Source organism: Nicotiana attenuata, unplaced genomic scaffold, assembly GCF_001879085.1.
Source record: "Nicotiana attenuata strain UT unplaced genomic scaffold, NIATTr2, whole genome shotgun sequence".
NCBI lineage: Eukaryota > Viridiplantae > Streptophyta > Magnoliopsida > Solanales > Solanaceae > Nicotiana > Nicotiana attenuata.
The window spans coordinates 125,742-150,595 of NW_017670911.1; the positions used below are offsets into that span (position 1 = coordinate 125,742).

Here is a 24,854-nt window from a genome sequence, read left to right on the forward strand (position 1 = left end):
GTAATTAAATAATTTCAATTTTTTTATTATATCAGAAGAAATAAATAAACGCATCGTTGGAAAAAGTTATTTAATTATTTTTTCTTTTGGTACATGTGATTCCTAAATAATTAAACTAAAAATGAACACAATGCATATAATCCTAGGGAACTATATATGAGCAGTGTAATTTTCTAATATGAATTTGTTTATGTTCACCTATGAAAGTGAAAATGGAAATCGAGTTTACATTTTGCCAGATTTGAAATTATAACTTTCCCCCCTTTATTTCTCAAAATTCAACTGCTCTTTATTTTTCCAGGAAAATTCAAATACACTATCACACCGCCAAATCGTCCGAGTCAACAAGTTTGAAACTCGGACATAACTGAGTTTCCATTTTACCAAAGCCCACAAAATATTATGGAGAAAGCCCTATTACTATAAACTTCGGTAGCAGATTTTGATTCAGGGCATAATTAAGGTTTAGGGCATAATTAAGCCTCTTCACACCACAGCTCCTCTCAGCGTTCTATCCCTAATTCATTCATCATTCCTTCAATGCCGCTGCATTAACAAGGTAAACATTCAAATTCACACACACACACACACGTATACTGAATCTAAACATTATGTGTATACATATATATATATTTGTATGTGTAATATGTGTGCGAATACTCAATTTATAATCGCGTATGAACATATTCCTCCCTGTAACTTAAGCTGAGTTAAAAACTTCATATCGACTTAGTGTACAGATTGAATGCTTCATATTCTGCTGATTCCTTTTTTTTTAAGTTACTGCGATCTGATAACAAAGCCCTAACGTATGCATTGAATATGTGAATTAGGTGAGATTCAAATCGGTAAAGCTACAAGGCTATCATTATTGTGGTGATAACTGGTTGTTTTATGTGTATTTAAAACGAAATAAATTGGTCTATGGTGTGATTTGGATCGGATTGTGAGTTGGTTTGGTGGAATGGAGGCTGCTGTGGACAGATCAAAGAGGCGTGGTAGAAAAAGGCGTAGAAACGATGTTCAGGTGGATCGGGATGGGAAGAAACGGGCGGTGGCATTGACGTCTAAGGCATTGTTGGGTAGATATGTTAGGAAGGAGTTCAAGGACAATGGGATATACTTGGGCAAGATTATATTTTATGATACTGGTTTGTATAAGGTTGTTTATGAGGATGGAGATTGCGAAGATTTCGATAGCACTGAAGTGAAAGCTGTTTTGTTGGAAGACGTTGACTTGAATGGTCAATGGTTGGACAGGAAGAAAAAGCTAGATGATTTAGTAGCTAATAGGGAGGTAAAGGGTATTAATTCTCGAGCTGAGCATCCAGCTGAGCCAGTTAACGATGTAATTGATAAGTTTGAGGTGCCAGTTTTAAAAGATTTGAATAAAGTTGAGGTCAACCAACTAGGTTGTGATTCTAATTCAGCGAGCGATATGTCTGAAGATTATATGGAGCAGGATTTGTGTCCAGAGGTGGGAGTGCCTCTATTTCCTGCACCTCAACTGCCTCCTTCATCTGAAAGTATTGGTATTCCGGAGGAGTATGTATCGTACCTTTTGTCTGTCTATAGCTTTTTACGTTCGTTTAGTATCAGATTATTTTTATGTCCCTTTGGACTTGATGATTTTGTCGGAGCACTCAACTGTTCTGCTCCAAACACATTGTTGGACTCTGTTCATGTAGCCCTTATGCGTGCTTTGAGGCGCCACCTCAGAAAGCTGTCATCCGATGGTTCCGTGCTTGCATCAAAGTGCCTAAGGTACACATATCCAATTATTTCACAAGGAACCGTCTTCATCTAGTTGATTAAGTCATTGCTGATTGTCGTAAAAATTATGTTTTGATATTGTTTCACTCGAGATGTAAGTGCTGCTACCAGCCTTCCACAAAAATGTATCAAACTAGAATAACGTCTCGAGCTCTGTTTGCGAAAAGAAGCCAAAAGTTAGATAGATAGCAGAGTTATCAAATTGGTGATCCCAATTTACCTATTGCCGTTTATGACAGAATAAAGTTTCATTATTACTTAGTCTGCACGCACTTGGACAGGTTCATCCGATTCTGGTGCTGCTGCCCACCTAAAGACATTGGAATGCTTGATTTTCTTGTGGCCCATGCTAAAAGATTAGATCCTAACATGGCATTGCTCTTCTTTAGAATGTGGATGAATAATTTCCATAATAACCATGCATCTTTATAAGCAGTAGCCAATGTTACCTTTTTTGTAATGTTATTTTATTTTGACTGCCTTAGTCATCCTTATTGAAATACATTGCTGATATGTTTTTTTTTCCTTTTTTTTGAATGAGCAATAGTCAGGCCGCCGGGCACTTCACTTTGCATTGCATATTTAGGCTTATACTTCTTCGATTATTTCATATGAGGTGCATTTTTGGACACTCACTGATGAAAGGTCTGAATTTAACTTATGCTGCTTGCTGTTAGGAACATCGATTGGAGCTTGCTTGATGCAATGACTTGGCCAGTTTATCTAGTTCACTATTTAAGAGTAACGGGATACGCAGATGAACCTGGTTGGAAAGGTTTTTATCCTCATGCTTTGCAGAGGGAATATTACTTGTTATCTGCTGGCAGGAAACTCATGATTTTGCAGATCTTGTGTGATGATGTTCTAGATTCTGAAGAACTAAGAGCAGAAGTTGACATGCGTGAAGAATCAGAGGAAGGTACTGAGGCAGATATAAGTACAGGTGTTGCTCTTGTCAGTGCACCAAGAATAGTTCATCCCAGATATGCTAAAACTTCTGCCTGTAAGGATCAAGAAGCAATCGAGCTTTGTAAAGAAAATCATGAAAGAAACAAGTGTTGTGGTACTGATATTTTAGGATCCAAAATTAGTGGACAAGATTGTGTGTCTGATGTAGATCAACACAGTAACAGTGACGAATGCAGCCTCTGCGGCATGGAGGGGACTTTGCTTTGCTGTGATGGGTGTCCATCATCTTACCATGCTAGGTGCATTGGAGTTAGCAAGATGTATATACCAGAAGGAGCATGGTATTGCCCTGAGTGTAGCATCAATGAAATCGAACCAAAAATTATGAGGGGCAAAACTCTGAAAGGAGCAGAGCTTTTTGGTGTTGATTCCTATGGACAAGTCTTCATGGGTACTTGCAGTCATTTGCTTGTGTATGTCCCTTAACTTCCTTTCCAACCTACTCTGCTCAGTTGCCTTACTTGGCTGTGGCTGATTTTCTATTTGGAGATACGGAATGCACTTAATCCTATGTAGTTTGCTGAATCAGCTTTAGCCTGTCTCTTTATAAAACACAATTTTTTTTTTGTATTGTAGGTTGAAGGCCTTGGCTGGCGCAGATTCTATTTTCAGATACTACAACGAGAAGGACATTCCCAGAGTCCTGCGAGCACTTAATGAAAATCTGGAGCACAGTACTTTATATCTAGAAATATGCAAAGGAATTATGCGATACTGGAAAATTCCTGTCAACATCTCATTCCCTAATGGTGAACTATCTGAAATGGGTTCAGAAAGACCAAATGGAACAAAATGTGGTAGTTCCTCTACACTCTCTCCTAATTTGTTGGTTAAGGGATGTCCAGAGAGAGAGACTACTGGAAGCTGTGTCACTGAATTCGGTTCAGAAGATGCTACTATGAGTAATTTCTCAAAGGAACCTAAGCTCAATGAGACTTTTGGTGCAGTTATCCAACCTGATGGTATTTGTAACCAGGTGAATAGTGATTCTATGGCAAGCCAGAGTAACACACATATAGACTTGCTACCATCTGAAAAAGTTGGAGTGGAATACATAACTTCTGCTGGTTCAGTTGGTCAGCAGGTGATTCCATCTGAGTGGACTCAACAAGGCGACATAAAGTTGGTAGAAATTGCTCCTTGTACCTCAAGAAGCAGCAGCAACTCCGTGGAACAAGTTAATAGTAATTGTGCTGGATTTTCAGTGTCTCTTTCATGTGAAAAGGCTTGTGGCAGAGCCAGCGGAATAGGTTACAGAAAACCCACTGGTGGCTGCTTATTCATGGGGTCATCCTTTAGACCTCAACGATACATCAATAATTATCTGCACGGAGATTTTGCCGCATCGGCTGCTGCTAATCTAGCTGAACTTTCATCCGGAAAAAACCAAGGTGCTCAGAGTCATGCTTCAGACAATAGGCGGAAACTTTCTGCTAATGTTTTGCTTCAAGCAAAAGCTTTCTCATCAGCAGCGACACGCTTTTTCTGGCCGAATACTGAGAAGAAGGTTGTGGAAGTACCAAGGGAAAGATGTAGTTGGTGTCTTAGTTGTAAAGCTGCTGTTACTAGTAAGAAAGGATGCTTGTTAAATGCTGCAGCATCAAATGCCATTAAGGGGGCAGTGAAGATACTTGCTGGTCTTCATCCTGCAGGTGGTGCGGAGGGAAATCTACGTGGTATTGCCACATATATTGTATTAATGGAGGAGAGCTTAACTGGTCTGACAGTTGGTCCTTTTCTAAGTACAGCTTTTAGAAAACAATGGCGCAAACAGGCAGAAAAAGCTTCTAACTTCAATGTGATAAAGTCTCTTCTGCTTGAAGTAAGTTATTATGGAAATTTATTTATGCTGATTTTGTTAGCACCTTTTGCAAGTGTTTGCCACATGCTTTCTCCATCAATTTCGATGTCTCGGTTGATTAGATTTGTGGTGATAGTTGTACTTTGCTTATTATTTTAAGCATTAAAGTTTGCATTAGTAATATTTTTTGAGAATATTCGAGTCCTGAGTTATAAGATGTTTGGATTAAAACTACTTTTGTTTCAAGGAAGGGGATGTGAAGGCTAAAAGAAGGAACAGATGGTTTAGTTCTCGTAGGGGTCAGTATTTATATTTCACTTGTTTTTGGTATACCAGAGATGTTTGTAAGTTCTTATGAGGAGAGCTGTATGCCCATCTAGTTCTACTTCCTTCTGCTTCCATAAAAACAAGGGGAACAGCTGTTATCCCCTCTTCCCTTACTTCTCTCTTCTTTCCTCTTCTTTTCACCTCAGTTAAACTTTATTACTTTAATGGAGTGTAAACTACCAGTATTAGACATTCTAGTGGTTTTGAAGATCATACAACATTAGCATGGATAATAAACAATTGCCATTTAATAATACAGGCAAATCTAGTAAACTATTGTTATTGCTCAAGAAAGCGATGTTTATTCTACGATTTGTTTTTAAGACAACGTAATAGCAGTTAAATAATGAGAATTGCATGTGAAATAAATGGGAAGAAAAGTTACCATCTGACAGCAGCAGTGAATTCAGAGGTACATCCACATTATTTGCACATGTAGTTGTCTCAACTTTACAGTTATTTATTGGGAGATACTCTTTCTGCTGCAAGTGCGGTAATGATTTGAGCCTTGTGCATTGGTCAGACTAGGGGCTCATCACTGAACTTGAATTTTGAATCTGTCATAAATACAAGGTTGCAAAATCCAATTTGCTTAAGTTGCACTCTTGATTTGATAGTTTACAAATTTATGGTGATAAGAACTGAATGCTTGTTATTACTATTTTGCTTGATCCCCAAAAAACTGAATGCTTGTTATTTATAAACTAGTGGAATTTCCAAGTGATCGGCAGCAAATTTGCTGCTTTGTGGTGAATTTGCTTTCAAATAAAAAGCCTTCTCCTACTTTTGAATATTTTAAGATGTCCTCCAACTTTTAAACTGTCAGAGTGCATTACTGATTCTCCAGTGTTGCATGTGTGATATTGGATTGAAAGTCAGATAGCATACTACAAACCCTTCCATTTGGCAAACCTCTATTGGATCCAATTGTAAATTATAGCTAGTATGTATACATATGATTTTACCTATAGATAATATGTTCTTCATGCTCAAGAACAGATTCTATGCATTGCAGTTTGAGGAGAATATCCGGTTTGTTGCTTTTTCGGGGGACTGGCTTAAGCTTGTTGATGGTGGGGCATCTGAATCTTCCATCAGTCATTCAGCTGCTGGTGCTGCGGAATCAACTCACAAGCTTAAACCAGGGAGGCGGGGTAGGAAACCATTGTCAATGGTTAAACTAACTGCTGCTGATTGCCCGGATAAACTGATGGACTTCACTTGGTGGAGAGGAGGCATGCTCTCAAAGCTTATCTTCCAGAAAGCGACTTTACCCCAATCAATGTTGAAGAAAGCAGCACGTCATGGTACTTGCGTATCCAATGAGCTACTTTTCTCCTTAGAACATTTTGATTTTTTTTGTGTTGAAATAAATTCATTGGAATAAAGGACGCAGGGAGAGTCCACTAACAACTTTCAATCTAGCAGGTGGTCTGAGAAAGATACCTGGTATTCATTATGCTGAAGGGTCCGAGACTGCCAAAAGAAGTAGGCAGCTGATCTGGCGAGCTGCAGTTGATGTGTGTAAGACAATGTCACAGCTTGCACTTCAGGTGATTTATGACATATTGTAATGGATGATTTAATTCCTTTCTTTCTACAGCAAACTTTTCAGTCGGGATGAGGATTTGTATTTTTTCTAAAGTTCGATCTTGCAACAGGTTAGGTACCTAGATATGCATGTGAGGTGGGATGATCTTGCTCGTCCTGAAACGAGCCTCCAGGATGGAAAAGGACCCGAGACAGAAATATCTGCTTTTAGAAATGCTTCCATATGTCATAAAAGAATTGTTGGAAATGAGGTTAGATATAATGTTGCTTTTGGGAATCAGAAGCATCTCCCATCTCGTGTCATGAAGAGTATGTTAGAAGTAGAGCAAAGCCAGGAGGGAAAGGAAAAATATTGGTTTTCTGAGTCACGAATTCCTTTGTATCTAATAAAAGATTATGAAGAAAACTTGGGAAAAGATCTCCTTTCAGCCAACAAGTTCACTAATGGACTTCCCAAGTTGCAGAAAAGGTCCTTGGTGGCTTCTCATAAAGATATATTCTCATATCTTGTGCAGAAGAGAGATGGTAACGAGAAACATTGTTGTGCTTCATGTCAAGTGGATGTGTTATTTAGGTACCATTTAATGTATATTTTGAAATTCTTTTTCATCTCTTTACACAATCCTTTGTTGATGTGATCTCTCTCTTCCAGGAACGCAGTCAAGTGCAATACATGCCAAGGTACCGCTTTATATATATATATATATATATATATATATATATATATATATATATATATATATATATATATATCAGCTAGTAAAAGATTGTTATTTGAGCTTGCTGATCAGTCTGGGTATCAGCGATTGATCTATTGAACTTTCGGGAATTTTTCTTACAGGTCTATGTCACAAGCAATGTACAATTAGTTCAACAAATGTTGCTAATGAGGACGTTGAGTTTATGACCAACTGTAAACAGTGTTACAAGAATAGAACTTTAACCCAAGATGAAAGTAGCAAAGAATCTCCTTCAAGTCCTTTACTCATGCATGGACAAGATTTCCCGATTCCCATGTCAGCCAGAAAAGGAGGAAAGGTTGGTAGTTGTAGTAATCCATCAGCATCCTGTGCGACTTCTAAGATGAAACATTCAAGTTCTTCAAATTTGGGAACAAAAACGAAATCCCATTGGGGTGTTATTTGGAGAAAGAAGAACGACGATACTGGAAGTGATTTTAGATTTAAACACATTCTTCTGAAGGGCAATCCAGACAGGGATTTGTTAAGACCTAGTTGCTACCTTTGCCATAAGCCATATGATCCTTTTCTAATGTACATCCGTTGTGAAACGTGCACACGTAAGTTTTGTTTCTATGCAGGACCTCTTGTTGTATTTTGTCTTGAATTTGTTGGTTACCTTTCTTTAGGTTTTGAGAATTAATTTTTTGATTTGCAGATTGGTACCATGCTGAAGCTGTAGATCTTGAGGAGTCAAAGATTTTTGAAGTTGTGGGGTTTAAATGTTGCAGGTGCCGTAGGGCTAGAATACCAATATGTCCTTACTTAGATCCGAAAAGCAAAAGGCAGTTAGAGGAGAAGAGGATTCGCTCAAGGGCTTCAAAGAAGGATGGCCAAGGAATGGAGCCTAATATTTGTTTCATCTCAGAGCTACAGAAAGATGAAGAGATGATCAGTCCTGTGGTGCCCTTGCAGGGAACCACATCTTTAGAGGATAATAATCCTCTTGTTTCTGTTGAAGAATTCACTGAGCACTCTCCAGGGGGTGGTTGTGAACAAAGTGCTGCAACTTTGTCTCTGACGGGGCCAAGAAAACAGCCAGTCAGAGTTGACTCATCAGCTACTTTGACCAAGAATGTCAAAGCGTCATCAAGGTTTCTACCTGATAAGAATGCTGATACGTCTTATGTCAAGCACGAGCCTGCAATTAGCACAATATCTGCTGCTATTGCAGTTCCTTGTAAGATGTGTTCACATGCAAAACCATGCCCTGATCTTTGTTGTGATACATGTGAAATGTGGATCCACAGACATTGTTCACCTTGGAATGAAGAGGAGTCTGGAGAAGATGGTTGGAAGTGTGGCAACTGTAGGGAATGGAGATAGTTGATGCTTAATCATCTGTGTAAGGTGCATCTTTCGCATGCATAATGGCTGATTGAAGGGGCTTGCCGTTGATGGTCACAATTGGAGAATGAATCAAAATGAGCAAGCCACTCGTGATGTCTGCCCAAGTAACTTAGTCTCCTACAATTTGATTGGGATAGCAAGGTGGTTGTTGCAGCTGCAACTTCTGATCAAGTTTCCATCATTTGGTATCACTGCTTTTGCCATCGAAAGGAAATGATATTCTCGTGATAAAGGAGTAGTTGAGTTGATTCAGGAAAACTAATTATGCACAAATACCTTTAGAAAAGATTACTAGGAGAGGTTGTGATATTTGCTCCAACCTTGACTGATAAGCAACCTTTTTTGTTGATGCTTATCTCATTTTTTACTGTAAAAAAATACCAAAATTACCAATTCTTTTCCCTATTTTTTTAGCCTTCAACAATTATCCGCTTAGTGAAATGTCACTGGAAGAACTAAAGTTTACCAGTCAAATGACCAAGTGATCTCTCCTCCCACCTGTTACGAGCATTCCCGTGTGATTATATTAACTTTGCCTTGTATAGTAAATACAATTGCATTGCTAAAATCTTGAAACTGCTCCTGGATATGACGAGAACATCAGCTAGTATTACGTTGTGGCATCTTTTGCTTGCTGCATAGCTGGAGACCTTATGAATCAATTTATTTTTCCTGAGAGAAACTATTGAAATGTCATGGCAAAATAGATTTAAAAAATAATTATCCATCCATACTATCCACTAATAAATGGGTTGAATAATGAACTTTTTAAAAACTGGGTCAAATATGGATAAGATCCGTATTATCCACTTAAAAAAGGAATTTTTACATTCCAATACCATATAGGAAACCTTCTTTCCCTCAATGTTTAAGGTTTGATATAATTACATTTAGTATACCAAATTACCAATTCTATACCATAGTGTATTTTAAGGGTACAATTAATGCAGCATATATCCCTCCTTAATTTAAGGTACCAAAATGAGCCGTTTTTTTTTGTTCTGTATCTTTTAAAGAAAGGAGCTCTTTCTCTTTGTCTTTTTTTGAGAAAAATCCAAAGAAGAAGAAATGGGTTCCATCGTTGCGTCGTTTTTTCTGCTTCTTTTTGGGGAGCGTTTTTTCTGCTTTCGATTTTTTGGAAGGGAGCCGATGGAGCCGTTTCTAGGGGTAAGGTATTTAGGATTTGATGGATCTGATTTTTTGAGGTTTCCTAATTGTGTTTTTATATGTAGAAGGTAGGGTAAAGGGTAATGGGTATTTGGGTACTGGTATTGGAATTGGGTTCTGAAAACAGAAAATAATGCATCTACAATCAGAATACAAATAATCTGCAATTCATCTACAAAATATCTACAAACTGGGTATATTGAATTTTAATATCCCAATTCCCATTCGATTGTAGTTTAATTGGGATTTTCGACATAATTGCGTTTTTTGCAGAAGATTTGTAGAAGTTTTGGTCGTTTTTGATTTGTGAAAACAGAAAACAAAGCATCTACAATTAGAATACAAATAATCTACAATTTGTCTACAAAATATCTACAAACTGGGTACATTGAATTTTTATATCCCAATTCCCATTCAATTGTAGCATAATTGGGATTTTTGACATAATTGCGGTTTTTCAGAAGATTTATAGAAGTTTTAGCCGTTTTTTATTTGTGAAAACAGAAAATAAAGCATCTACAATCAGAATACAAATAATCTACAATTTATCTACAATTTCTGCAATATGTCTTCTTCTTCTTCTTCGAGTTTCAATCTGAAATTCAGTCAAAACCAAGTCTAATCTTCACCAAAACCCCTCAAAATTGAGATATAAACTCCAAACCATATTCCCGATTATTTTCAACAACACCCAATCCAAACAAATAATGATTTTTGAAAACCCAAATTTGAATTCAAAGCTTTCAAGCTTTTTAATGGCTGTCAATGGTGGAATTGCTGCTCTCTTTTCATTTGCTTTGTATTACTGAAATTTGCGATTGAGAAATAGAGAGAGATGTAGAGAGAATGTCGACGAACTGAGCTTTTGCAGAACTGATTTCTACAATTTGATTCGAATTTGTTGACGATTTTGTCTTTTTTTGATTTGTGGCTAGAACAGAGTTTTTGCAGAAAAGAGTCTATGTAATTTGATTTTAAATTGAAGATATAGGATTTGCGTTTCAAATTTGATCTGAAGATCGCTAAATCAATTAGAATATTCTGTTCCTAATTTGTAGCGCGCCTAATTAGGAAGGAATCAGCTCCTAATAATTAGTATTTAATGAATGGTATAATAATTGTAGAAAAACTATGAACATGGCGGGTAAATATGAAACTATGCACATTTTTTGTAATAAGGTTTCATATATGGTATAGGAAGGAAAAGGTCTCCTTAAAAAATGGATAACCAATGGATTTAACTTTTACATTTGCAAAGACTCAAATTCGGGGTTCCTCGAGTTTGGAAGACCAGAAATTTTCTCAAAAGTGATCATATTCAAGAAGCCTTGGATATTTATATTATCAGCCGGTTAACTCATTTTCTATCCATATTAGATATGGGTCGGGTCGGATAATTTATTCGTTTTTGTATTATCCATTATAGATCTGCCATATTCAACCCGACCCGCCTGTTTGCCACCCCTAGTGCTACCTCTAGAACTAAGTAAGAAACTTCTGTGGCTAACATGAAGATCATGTATCCGGTTATGGCTAATTTGCGTCACATAATTCAAGATGACAACCATACTATCTTTCGACAATCTTTGCAACTTCGTTAGAGGACTTCTAAGATGTTGTACCTATTTCGACACTCATCACTTATACAGGAAAGTTCAACTTGAGGATTTTAGTATTTCTTTCACCAAGCTAAAGACATTGTTGAAATTCGAAAAGGCACTCATGCATACGTTTGAAAATGAAATTCAGGAGTCACTATCTACTTCCATATATTGGATATTTTACCATGCACTTTCATTCATAATCTGGACCAAACAAAATGAAAATACTGCGTGGTTTAACCCAAGCGACGATGTTAAAAAACTAATAGTGCAAACCTAAAATTAATTAATTTCTTTCACAGCTCAAGACAGGCAATATCTTGAAATAAAAAAAATAAAAAAATAAAAAAGAACCCTGTATGAATATATTGTATGCTGCTATAAATGAACAGTGTTTCGGCTGATCATTTAGATAGTTGAGTTATCGTGTAAAAAACTTTTAATACATCTTCAACACATCATGGCAAGAAGTTCAATCAACGATAAATTTCTTCTTTTTTTCTCATTAAAATCGTAATACACTAAAATACATAGGGAGGAACAAACCAATGCGGCACTTACAATCACCCTGTGCTATTGATACTACAGAAACCAATTGTGTAAAGCCTGACTAAAGGCAAATATAAAATTTGAGGGAAAGAAGGAAAAGAACTAATAGACCCTAAAAACTGTAGACCTCATGAAAGCACAAGATATTTTTGCAAAAAGAATCTCAAAACTCTGACTCAACGTCCCAGAAAATGAATGATGTGCTATGCCAATCAGAAGTCTCACCCTCTCTTCCGCCAGCTCTAGCATCCCGGCATCCTGTTTTACGATGTCCATCTTGCCTTTTGGGACGTGTTGGTGTGCAATATAAACAAATTTTACAGCTGTCGTTCCTGGACAAATTCGTCCTCAAATTAAAACGACTTAAAGCAAACCAGCAAGCAGCGCCCCAGGGTCTGACTCTGCTGGAGGTGTAGGGGTTGGCTGAGTTTGGGGAGGCAATGGTGGTCCAGCAGTCGTGGGAGTTGTAGGGACAATAACCAATTGTTCCTTAATGAACTCCTTCAACCTGCATAGTGAGAAGGAAGTTCAAAAGTTAAATGGTAATGAACACCAAAAGTCACATTGCATATCACATTTCAGTCGTACTCGAATGTCAGAGTAGGATCTCCAGAAGCAACAGTCATACGCAGTTGAGTTCTATCAGCTGGATCTGTTTCTATTCTTACCTGTATAATTCAACCACAGATGTTAGATAATAGTTGCAAAGTTTAGTAGTTTCAACTAAATGATACATTACTAATGCTGAAATCCTAAGAAGGTACAATAATTTCCACCTCTATCAGAAGGAAATGAGAACAGGCTAGGGTAAATATTTGTAAGACAACAGCTTTAAATCAGTCAAAGTTACAAATTCAGATTCAACCCCCCACCTAAAAAAGAACTAAAGAAAACATTTGAACAAAGATAATGAAAAATGAAATAGAGTGAGGTACAATTTCCTCTTCTGCTATATTCTCAGCATACCACAGTTGTATTATTTCTCTAACTTAATGACACAAAAATATACCAAATTAGCAATGAATGGTTATGTTGAAACCATACACGTAATGATATTTAATTAAATCAATTTTCCATTCAGGACATTCTATTAAATCAATAAGGCACTAAACCACAAGACTACTAGCTTACCAAACACAACATGGCTCGTGTACTCTCGGAGTAGAAAGTTGTGCTAACAACCAAATTATTTGCATTTGGATCCTGAATAAGAAATCAGAAAGTGAAACTTAATAGTTATGAAGCCCAAAATCCAACATGGACGGAGCCATACTAGAAGAAAGCTAAAAGATAAAAAACTTACAAGCCCTGGACAAACCATCAACCGTAAACTGTTCAACAAGTTTGCCATTTCCGGAAGCGACATTGGTCTTACACCTCTAACCTGAGCATGGTAGCCAAATAAGTTTGAGATAGTAGTTGAGATCTAAGTTGCTCGGACTCGGGTGCGGGTACCCAATACACGGACGGATCCGAGTATCGAATTCGGTAAAATCTAAATTTTAAGATTTGGGGGTGCGGACCGGGATATGGATACGGGTGCGAGGATTCGGCTAATAAAAATAGAGCTATAAAAATATTGTAAATTTTGAGAGATATTCTGTGAAAAACTTACATGAATATTGTCCTTATCAAAAAAAAAAAAAAAAAGAAATAACTTACATGAATATTGTAGAATTCATTCTTTCATTCTCCAAGATGGACATTATTCTTTCATTCTCCTAAATTTGTTTTATTTTTTATTTTGAGAAATCAAAATCTCAAATTTTCTCCCAAATTTGTCGATGGACTTCAGTCAAAGTGTCCGAAGTCAGTTGACCGAATCGGGGACGTATCCTGCTCCCGCTCCCGTCCCCGTCAGCACCAAAATCAAAGAGTCCGCGCAACTTAGGTTGAGATCACAATGTAGGATATGTATACATATACAAGGTGGAAAGAAGTCCAGGATTTTACTATTAACGTTCTTAATTCTTACACACAGTTAGATAGGTGTGATATTCCTAAAGTCAAGCAAGAACATAAAATGAAATACCACTTCTTGGAGCTTCAGTGGTGGCCCAGATAGTGATCTCCACTGTGGAAAAAACTCTTCCACAGATATAGATATAGGCTGAAAAAACTTATTCAAGATGGCAGGAAGTCGAAGTTTAACATTGACCTGTAAATGCACAACAAGGTCAATACACATATATAATTATACGAACTGTGGATAGATGAATAGAAAATAAATGTTTCATACCAAATGCGTCCCAAACTTATAGGAGAAGTCCAGGACGGCCACATCCCTACTTGGACGGAGGTTGACTACTTCAAGAGGGCATTGAACCTGCAGAAGTTCATATCACTAGGTAATCACAAGTTGAAAGAAGACTGACAAGAAGAGAGTGAAAGAAGTCCACTCCTAACAAAAGCACAATAATAACCTAACCTGTGCACGAGGAGGAATTGTCTCGGGTACTAGTGACAGTTCCAATCTCAGATGAGATGGGGGCAAAATCAGAGCCTGAACCGAAACAAGTGGAGACGTATTCTTATTTCCCAAGAAGAGGACAAGTCGTCCATGATGTGCCCGCCAATCTGCTTTTATGCCAATCTGGAATTGTGCCAACAAACTAAACTAAGCGCCAAAAGGTCCACCAATGACAGTAATAACAAACAAGAAAAGTAAGTACCTGAATATAAGGATCCTCATACAGTATACCGCTGTCTTTGAGGCACAAGGCAAGAAACCTTTCTGCAATATTTCCTATTGGCTACAACCATGAATTGTAAAACAAGATGGTCAGAAGCATGAAACTAGAGAAGATCAGAGGAATCATAACAAATTATAAATGGAAAACGAGCTCTCTGATTTTGGAAATGTGATCACATCAGACTTTAGCTGGAATCAGTTAAAAGAACATACACTGGCCAGTAACATATGTTTGTGGTCATGGCATAAATGCCCCTATTTAGAGCTTATTTTAAATTTAGTAAAATGACCATGGGAACCCCAATCAGAAGGAGAGGGGAACCATCTTTCTTTCAGAACATTAGAAGTCATCACATGAAAGCCAGAAGGTAAATCATATTCACCAAGTTGGACCAAGCAATACCTGGACTGTTGCAGTCTGTTCTTCAACAGTTGCAAGTGCTAGCGCATCCTCTGCATTTGGAGCAACGCCAACACCACAGCCCAAATTATGGGCAGGTTGGGTAGCAGCAGGTTGAGGGCCTTCAATAGCTAGTGGACCTAAAAGATCTCCCAGGACATCAGGTGAAGGTGCTGAAGGAGGTTGAGGATCCACAACGGTCAAAGTTCCATTCGGCTCAATCTCCCCTTGATCTGCTGAGTTACGATCCTGACCATGCAATAAATGTTAATTACGGTCTTTGATTCACAGAAAAAGCAATTAATCCTCAATTTTAAGTTCAGCATAATGGTGCTGGAAACATCTTACCACGGTCATGCTTGGAACCTTTACTAAACCAAGGTGATTGACTGGTGGACTACCATTAGCAGGGCGCTGGTCTGTTACTACTAGAGCATTAGAGGTCTGCTGTTGTGTGCGCAACTTGATTGCACTTTGTTCAGCAGTATCAGCCTCAGTATCTTCTGCTTTTTTGATCAATGAGGACTACATCCAAAGAGTACTTGTGACTCAAATCAAAAAAGAAAAGAACAAAACGATATATTGTGCACTTGAGACGGCAAATGATGCAGAAGAAGGCCAGCCCTCAAACCAAAAGGTCAATTATGCAAATATAGTGCAGATAATAATTAATCAAATGCAAAGTTGCTTAAATACCTGTCGCTCAGGGAACTTAGGCATTTCAGCTAAGACATCCATTAAAGCTGCACCTTTCTTACTCAACTCTAAGTATTCCACAGCCCGTTGCTGTATTTCAGCATCGATGCAGCTCTCATATCTAGGATATATGTGCAGTTCTATCGATTAGCTGAATTAATCTGGATATCTTGGCACAATTAACTACATACAGGATGCATAGATTACTACATTGTAAAAACTTACTTTCTGAATATTGTCCATATTTGATTCTGTAGCTCTGGATCCGGTGGTTGTGTATGCATCAAAATTTTTGCGTATGTCGAAAGAAGAATTGGAATTGTTGAAGTCCTGAACGATATAACTGGTATAAGATGAGAAAAGAAATGATGAAAAGACGAGATCAAATGTCAAAATGCCCTTACGAAACAGTAGGAAGCTTCTCATGAATGAGGCTGAATATTTCCTTCGGACTACATCCTGGCCTTCTAGCAAGAAGATGGCTGTATTCTCCAAGGATATATGCACTTACCTGCTCCATCATACAACAGCAAAATTAAATATTCCATTAGCTTCCCAATAATGTTTTGTTTCCATCATTGACATGAGATAGGACAGCCCACACATCAAAAAAGTAAAATAGGAGCTTGTGCAGAAAATTTTTTGCTCTTTGGGAGCTTATGCTTGCACTATTGCAATTAACCAGTAAAACTTGCAAAGAAACTGAACACTCAGCAACACTCTAAGAGACTTTTTTTTAATCAGTTAAAACTCTATGACAGGGTTACGTAAAGTAGCCAAGAACGAAGTACAAGACAACCCATGTCAGTGTGAGAAGGCAATGCAAGCGTTATCTTAAGTGCTATATGCTTGAGATTGCAATCTTGGACCAATAGAAGGTCCATGTAAAACAGAGGCGTGCAAAACCAGGACCTAAAATTGATAAGGACATGGCTTGCTTAACTTTTGAACCCTCAAGAACCAAGCCTATTCCTGGTATGAGGTATGCACTAGATCAAGGTGCAACACAATTCTCTAGATCAAGGTGAAGTTGTTTTCAGTGGTATAATGGAATGTTACAGACATCTCAAGTCAATCTCTCTCTAAATTTTTTGGAAGAAACATCTTCAGCAATTCTTCCACCTGGGAGTCAGATATCCAAGACTTGGTTTTCACTACTCGTTCCATGTGTCTTCAGGTGATAGGAGACAACTTCTAATCATTTGTCCTTGAGTATGTTATACGCCAATACCAATGTTAAATAAAATAAGATGTTGAGAAATTCAGAACTGGAAGCTCACGAGTGTTTCTCTAATAGGTAAAAGCAAAATACAATCAAGCATATCCAAGCACAAATTCCAAAGTTAGATTAGTCCCTCAGTACAATTCTTTTCCAGTTGTTATATTTCCAAAATTATCCATGTCATAGTTGACGATAACACTGCAGACATACAACGGCTTATTTGAGGATGGATGTGCACAACAGCTATGTACAAGCAAAGAAAGATATAACAGCAGTTCCATTTTTTTCTGCAGTTTCATATCCTATTTACAGCTCATGCGTATTCAGTATATCAAATGACTGGGCTAGCCACAATGCAGTTATGCAGCAAGAACATACAGAGGGTTTATAATTTTTTGCAGTAACACTAACAGGGTGTAGTATTATAGCAAAAGAACGCACCTTGACCATTGTTTCATGAATGGCAGGCTTATCAAGATATTCTCTGGCTTTCAAAGCTGCATAAGGCTGAGGAAAGGGGTTTGGAAATAAGACATAGAGTAGACTGAATCCCACCAATAAAGAAGCTGAGACCACATTGCAGCAATGGAAGGACAGCTATAGTTACCTGAAGATCTTCATTGTTCGTAACAAACTGCACTACGCGGAACCAAATGTCATCACTGACAAAATCGCCGGCTTTGTCAATCAATTGAAGGATGACATCGACATACCTGCATGTGAACCATGAGTATACTCTTAGATGTCATCACATACGTAGAGCAACAAGGAAACAGTTCTCGTGGACATCTAGATCTTGAGTGCTTAAAAACACTAAAGGCGCTAGAATCAGAGTTATGAATATGCAAAGATAAAAACACGAGATTTTGCATGAAACAATTTTTGAAGAGTGATTTCAAACTTCTATTCCAATTTGATATATTTTGATTGACTAGAAAAATTCCCTGGGAAGGTTCCCGTTAATGATTAAACTGAAGGACAAAGAAGACAAGATTTTTAAATTTTGACAGCCTTAAAAAAAGAAGGTAAGGTGAATTAGGCAATTATATATTAATATATAGTTCAAGAAAAGTGTATTTTCATTTAGTCGATAAGAAATCTGATGTCTCATTTTCTTTTTGAAAAGGTGAATCCAACGTATCATTTCCAAAATATAAATCACGTCTTCTCTCATAACCTCTCCCAACATAAGGCACTTCTGATTTAATAGATTGCTTACTGCCAGCACCATTTTCACATGCAGGAATTCAATCAATCAACATGGGAGCAGAGATGCAATACATGTGATTGTTACATTGAGAATCAAAGAAGTAGATTGGCAACTCATGAACATCAGTTTACGTGTTTCAAGTAGTAGAACTACCCTAGGCCTGTCAACGGGGAAGGCCTAGACCCAGTTTATTTTGCACCTTGTCCATCTATAAGGTTATATATCATATTGACTAGCTGAAGCCATTAGACAACATACCCTACATTGACACAGGTATACATCATTTTGTGACGCACCAACAGTTTTCGTGATACATAATACACGACAACAATGTGCATTTCACGTTGCATATCAATTTCATACCATGAGAGATCAGGAGCAAACTTCTCCGCGAGAATTGCTATTTTAAGTGACAGTTCTTCACGCATCACAAACTCTGCTGTACTGAGATACTGAAAACACATAAAGTTAGTTGCATATTCTTCTTTACCTTCTCCAACATAAAATAGCATTGAAAAGCAAAATTCGGAAAAAAATTGAAGATAACCACCCACAGCCAGGTGGTAATATACCTGTAATAATTCTTCTACGATGTCTTTTGCATTAGAAACATCACACATGCCATATAGTAAATCAAGGGCACGTCTCCTAATACTGTAAGGAGTAATTGAAATCAGTAAAGGAAACAATTGAATCCTCGGATTAGTATGAACATGTGATAGACTGAGTGGTGCTAGACTGACTTTCAAAGTAACAAAAAAAAAAGGAAAACAGCAATTTGAAGAAAGAACACTGCAGACAATCAAATAAGACTCCAGATGTATTATCAGACAATTGATAAGCAACTAAATTTCTTTAAGTGATCAATTTCCAAAAGAGTTTTTGTTGCCGTGCGAAGTATATTTTACTTAATTATATTTTCCAGAAAACCAAACAAAATAAAGAGATTCATAAAGCCAACTCCAACTTGTTTGGAACTGGAAAAAAAAAGGCAGCCCGGTGCACTAAGCTCCCGCTATGCGCGGAGTCCGGGAAGGGCCGGACCACAAGGGTCTATTATACGCAATCTTACCCTGCATTTCTGCAAGAGGTTGTTTCAACGGCTCTAACCCGTGACCTCCTGGTCACATGGAGGCAACTCTATCAGTTACGCCAAGACTCCCCTTCCTTATTTGGAACTGAGAACTGATTAATTCATATTTTGAAAACCACCAAAGATTTGGGGCAGAAGATAGGGGAAAAACAAGACTCAAAATCTACCTGATATCAGGATCCTTCAGTGAGGTAATAATCTGAGCTTGATGTCTTTTGATAATGTCCTGTACATCTGTGACCATCAACATCCGAGTCATATTCTCCTGCATTTCGGCAATAATAACATAAGGAAATCAGAATTGTCTAGGCGGCATGCTGTTAACTGGAGTTATTCACAAATTAGTTTGTCAAAAATTTGGCATATACACGTTACACAGTGCCACTGATGGACTAAAAGACCTCGGGCATAGCTTGTATGCTGCTACGACTTACCAAGCCAAGATAACGAATATTTGGCTCACGGACAGCAATGAATTTCCCAAGCAACGCAACACACTGAGACATCATTTCCTTTTCGGCATCAAGATGCATGACCTGCAGTAAAGCAATTAGAATTTAGCCCTCAAGTCTTACGAGAAAGCAGGGGACAGAGGAACTTAAAACAGCAGATCAAGTTTTGAAAATCTGAATAACGCAAAATAGCATGTCTTAGCACATAATGTTCCCAAAGGGTTAAGAGTTGCGAATTTTCTCGATGAACAAGCAGTGGCTTTTTGATAAAGGAGTAGCTATCAGAGTGGCAAGAAAAAAAAGAATGCACATAATTTCATGGAGAACGTTTCAGGTCACTGAGCTGCCAAATATTGATTTAGCAATTTGTCAGAAATCAGAATGCATTCCAAGAAAACATGACTCTAGAATTTATAATCACCAGGCATTTGATTTGATGAAAACTGTTCTCCATAAAGAACTAAGTTACTAAATGTCAGATTCCATAGCCATTAGCACTGAACTTCATAGAAAGCATAAGACTATCTCAAGAACACTCAAGAAGAACGACCTGTTACAATTAGAAACTTACAAGAGCAAGGGCTTCAAATAGGACTGCATGTGACGCATTGTTTTTGTTCACATTTTTCACCACATCAGTTCCCATCAATATCCGTTGCAAAACCTAATTGAATGAAATGAAATGAGTTTTGGGTTTTTACTCCAGATTCTTTTTTTTCTGGCATGTACAAATAAATGATATGTTTGCAGTAAACGAGCATCTTTTACAGGTGAGAATACCTCAAACAATGATCTTCTAGTGCTCGGATCTTCAATAGTCGGAAAATATTGAAGAGCCCGCATAGTCTTCACCTGAGATCAAAATCAAAAAAATTAAAGATGATATGTGAGCAGAGATCACCATTTTGTTCTTAAGTTACTGGCGTCGGTACATCAAATTTATCATTTTAAGGATCAGCCTACCCACTCACCCAATTTTTAACGCCATGCACTGATGTGCATATATTGACTATAATCCAATTGGAAAGCATATGTGTGTTTTAAGGTTCATCGGCAAAATATGCAGTTTTATCCACAGACAATACTGGGTTCGGTAAATTCAACAGTAAGGAGTAAACAAACCTGAAGCCAGGGAGATGGGATCCCATAGTACGTATATTCTTGTGGAATATCTTGGTTCCTGGCAAGCCTTTCCAACACTTTAACACATTTTGGAAGACAACTCCAATATGCTTCATGGTTACTAGCCACTAATGCAACTAGAAGGCTCATGGAAGATGTCAAAACACCAAAATCCCGTTCATCCAGTAGTTGTGCCATCCTATCTGACCTGGAATATGAGGAAACTCCAACCGCTGAAACACGAATGAAGTCATTCCATAAACCATTCAAATACATAATTACACATACCAGCCATCAACATTCACGACGTCAGGATTTTTCCTAAAAAGACGCAGGAGACATAGGGCAGCCTTCTTCCTCACAAGTGGCCTGCAACTGCTTGATATCTTGCAGCACAAAAAGAAGGGAAAAAAAGAGTCAACCTCAATTTTAAACTCACAAGCTCAATGCTGTAAGTATCACTTACGAGTAACTTCTGAACATCAGGTGCCAGAGATTCAGCAAATTCCCTTCCCCCAATATTTCCAACCTGCGTATATACATGAACATTTACAATTTGAAATATATGGGGAAAAAAAAAACCAAAGCTTCAATACATTGCAGGCAAAAGATTCCTTTCCAGGAAAAGCAAATAACAACACAAGATTTGCATATATGCAAGTAAAGAGCAACAAAACATCTGCGACCCGTACCAAAGTCAATGCTAGACACTGGAAAGTCTCGTTGCGGCCTATTATGTCATTGCGTACTGTATTAATTGCTAATCTCAAAAAATCGTGGTTCTCATTGAGCAAACATGATGTGACTATGTACCCAACCTGCAAAACACAAAAAAGCAATCAGTCAAACCTCAAAGTCCTTGCTTCAAATATTCACACAAAATAGAAGCTGCAGCACAGGGAAGACTAGAACGTGCACCACCTCCATCTTGAACTAGTATGTACGTATGTAAGAAGATTACCGAGTACAAAAAAGATGTATCACACAATAACATTCTCCAACTATTTCTATAAAGCCGTGGTTTCAATAGTTTTAAGAGAAAGTACAGCTGAAAATATAGATATCAACTTCTAGAACGAAATAGGAGTACCTTATTTTTTTTGATAACCGAGAAATAGGATTACCTTAAGTTACCATAATTCCTAGGTGATTACTTATCAATGTGATTGAATGAAAAGAAGAACGGGGACGTACCTGCTTTTCGGGATACTTTGGAGCAGATATCAGAGATACGGCTTCCATGTGACCAAAATCCACATCATAACCAAGCATATAAATGTAAAGCATTTTCCAGACATATTTCTTCTTTTCATAAGGTGTCAACCCCTGTTGCAAAAAAACAAGTATAAACTCCATCCCCATGGTTGAAGCAGATTAAATTTTACAGCCAAGGCAGCTCTACCAAGCTATATAGACAGATCAAGAAACACAGAAATTAAATAAGCAACAAAGTAAGGAAACACTATGATGGAGCATCTGCCATCTGGTCCCAGTTATTCACTAAAGAATATTTGAGTATTACAATTTCACTAATGCATTTGCCTTGTATATATCTGACTATGTCCTCCAATTCCACTATTTATTTAGGAGAGTATCAAACAAATATGAACAAATTAGGCATCTAAACTCCTTCTTATCTAATTTTTGCCCCTTCTGGTTGATTAATCGCCATAAGTAGTGTCACTAACAATAGGTTGAAAATATCTCTCTTTTCTTCCACCCTTCATCTATAACATCCCCTTTGATTGAACAAGCAAAAAAGAGGCTAGATGAGATGTTTCATCATTTTGAGAGAGAGAGAGAGAGAGAGAGAGAGAGAGAGAGAGAGAGAGAGAGAGAGAGAGAGAGAGAGAGCATTTGGAGACAATCCAATGTTCACAAAAATGTCATATAGTTAGCTCCTTCCCCTCCTTTGAATAGCACCTCAATAAAAAAAGCATTTGAGATATCTTCATTGAAAATCTAATTCTACATCTTTCTTTGTTTTACCGCTAGTTCAATGTCCAACTTTGAACACATAGGATCTAAGTTCAATACCTTACATATGCAAGAAACTTGCAGAAACCTCAATATTTTTTTTGTTAGTACAGCATCCTCAGTACTCAGTAGATGAATGCATATTATTATGCATCTTAACAAACTATGGGACCCTAGTTAGAGACTTAGAGCATTACCTTGTATCAACAATATGGTGGAAAGAACTCGATACTATTCTGGTTGTAAAGCCAACCCTGCTCATATCCCTTTTACCTTACAGAATATTCTTGTAAGGCTTAACACTTGCAGGATCACTGCACCCTCAGTAGACAATAACTGTTATAGATGCTACTTCAAAGTCCTTAACTATGTAGCATCTTAATCGAACATCATCTCTACCAACTCGGATAGTTCTACAGCTTATACCTAGAGTTTGTTTCGAACTTCTATGCTTTACATGATAACACATAAGGAATTCGGCTATCGCTCTAGTTTATATAAACAAGCAGTCCTTTGTTTCTTCCTTTCCCGCCTTAGTCAATCTAATAATGCTAGGGGCACAGTTCTTAAGGGCTTGAACAGATACATCACCAAGAACCAATTCAAAAGTTAACAACTGTCACGTGGATATATGGATCCACATTTAGATAGGAACAGTCGACACCTGCATTTACCACAGAATTGTTCAAGTTGCACGATAACACAAAGTGATTCCTCACAACTCTAATTGTTATTCAGGCTAATGAAATCATCTCAATTCAATATCATCCACTAGAAAATATAAAAGATATATCTTTTTCTGACCTAGACCTTCACACTGCTATCTTAACTAGCCTAAATCGGGCATTCTTTACCTAACAAGCAAATAGTAACTAAGTATCTAGTAAATTCAAAACTGGATCAATCTTAATGATTTCTTACAATGCATTCAAGTCTTTGCGGAATACTTATACTGTTAAAACACAAGAATGAATTCAATAAGTGCATACGGCTTCTACTTAACTAGCAGATACCTCTATAATACCCCGTTCCCAAGCAGTTTAACATAAGCCCAAAATCAAACAAAAGGACCTACAGTTAGACCATATACACAGCATAGCTCATACAGTAGTAGTAAAAAATGCAATAACATTTCAGCTGAAGATATAAATGAAAACAAACCCCAATATTGCAATTAGGCGATAAAGAGAAAGCAAAACCCTTCGCATACATTTACACATCTATGAAAATTATCAAGGATTCACATATATAAAGAAAGTAGTGACCTTTTCGTTTTTGAAGCGAGTACGAATATTGCCAAGCTCTTTATCAACACGAAGACGCTCTGCCTCTTTGTTCTGGCAATTTCGAATGTCGCTTATGAACACTGACAAACCTCTCATCCCCGATAACGCCATCAGATCCAAACCCAAGAGAGAGAGGCTTTAACTATATTTCTAGATCCCTAGCAAAGAGAGATCTTCTCCTATAAGATCGAGCCTCACAATTCAACTAAATACGCGTATGAATTTCTTGCTTCTCCTTTACATACAATATATGTGGATATATGGTGGGGAGTGGGGTGGGGTGGGGTGGGGTCGGGGGGGGGGGTAGAAGGTGGACTGAGAAATTTGGAAAAGCCGTCAGGGCAGCGGAGGAAGACGACTTTTAGTTTAGTTTAATTTGACGATACAGAGAAGCATCATTTCCATTTCCATTTCCGTTCCCGTTTCCGTTCCCGTTTCTGTTTCCGTTTGTTTCATTTGAATTTCTGATTTTAATTTATTTGGAAAAAACAGAATGATTTTGCTCTCCCTTCTTTATCTTTCAATTTATGGGAATTAATTGCGCACTGTTGGTCAATGTCAATGTAACGGTGGACCCAAGTTTTTGGATATTGTTGGGTGGGTTTTCGGGTCTTCTTCTTGACCCGAAATACACTTGGATATATTGATCCGCACAGGCTGTAATTTTCTGTTATCTCCTAAAAGACATTTCATATTTTAATTTCAAAAACTGCTGCTGCAAGTAGCATACATGAGATTTTGTGAAAGTGATGCGCTCATAATTCCACTTTTAGATGAATTTGAATCTAGGATGACAATAATCTTAACATTTTACTTCATTCTAAATTGATACTCTGTCTTTTTGTTTTATTTTTAAGTGGCCTCAACCCTATTAAA

General features: G+C 37.6%; 2 protein-coding genes across 3 annotated transcripts; one reads left to right on the forward strand and one right to left on the reverse strand.

The window, feature by feature from the left end:
- The first annotated feature begins 254 nt into the window (after positions 1–254).
- LOC109244425 (DDT domain-containing protein PTM-like) lies at positions 255–9,008 on the forward strand. Of its 2 annotated transcripts, XM_019411513.1 has the most exons (10): positions 255–559; positions 834–1,764; positions 2,451–3,155; positions 3,319–4,564; positions 5,886–6,177; positions 6,299–6,423; positions 6,532–6,995; positions 7,074–7,102; positions 7,263–7,721; positions 7,820–9,008. In XM_019411513.1, exons 2-10 carry the CDS (start codon positions 965–967, stop codon positions 8,485–8,487), a joined length of 4,788 nt encoding a protein of 1,595 aa, XP_019267058.1. In that variant the 5' UTR covers positions 255–559; positions 834–964; the 3' UTR covers positions 8,488–9,008. The 2 variants fall into 2 exon arrangements, with proteins under 2 accessions (XP_019267058.1, XP_019267059.1); XM_019411514.1 differs by lacking the exon at positions 834–1,764.
- Positions 9,009–11,750: 2,742 nt separating this feature from the next.
- LOC109244426 (AP-2 complex subunit alpha-1-like) lies at positions 11,751–24,466 on the reverse strand. The gene is made up of 27 exons (XM_019411515.1): positions 23,958–24,466; positions 21,910–22,041; positions 21,408–21,533; positions 21,182–21,244; positions 21,004–21,101; positions 20,716–20,923; positions 20,374–20,445; positions 20,165–20,257; positions 19,576–19,677; positions 19,309–19,406; positions 18,621–18,702; positions 18,412–18,500; positions 17,446–17,551; positions 17,280–17,345; positions 16,021–16,127; positions 15,842–15,946; positions 15,617–15,737; positions 15,269–15,445; positions 14,924–15,169; positions 14,501–14,581; positions 14,257–14,421; positions 14,068–14,154; positions 13,861–13,986; positions 13,132–13,212; positions 12,960–13,031; positions 12,417–12,496; positions 11,751–12,336 (listed from the first exon to the last, which is right to left on the reverse strand). Exons 1-27 carry the CDS (start codon positions 24,087–24,089, stop codon positions 12,192–12,194), a joined length of 3,060 nt encoding a protein of 1,019 aa, XP_019267060.1. The 5' UTR covers positions 24,090–24,466; the 3' UTR covers positions 11,751–12,191.
- Positions 24,467–24,854: the final 388 nt, after the last annotated feature.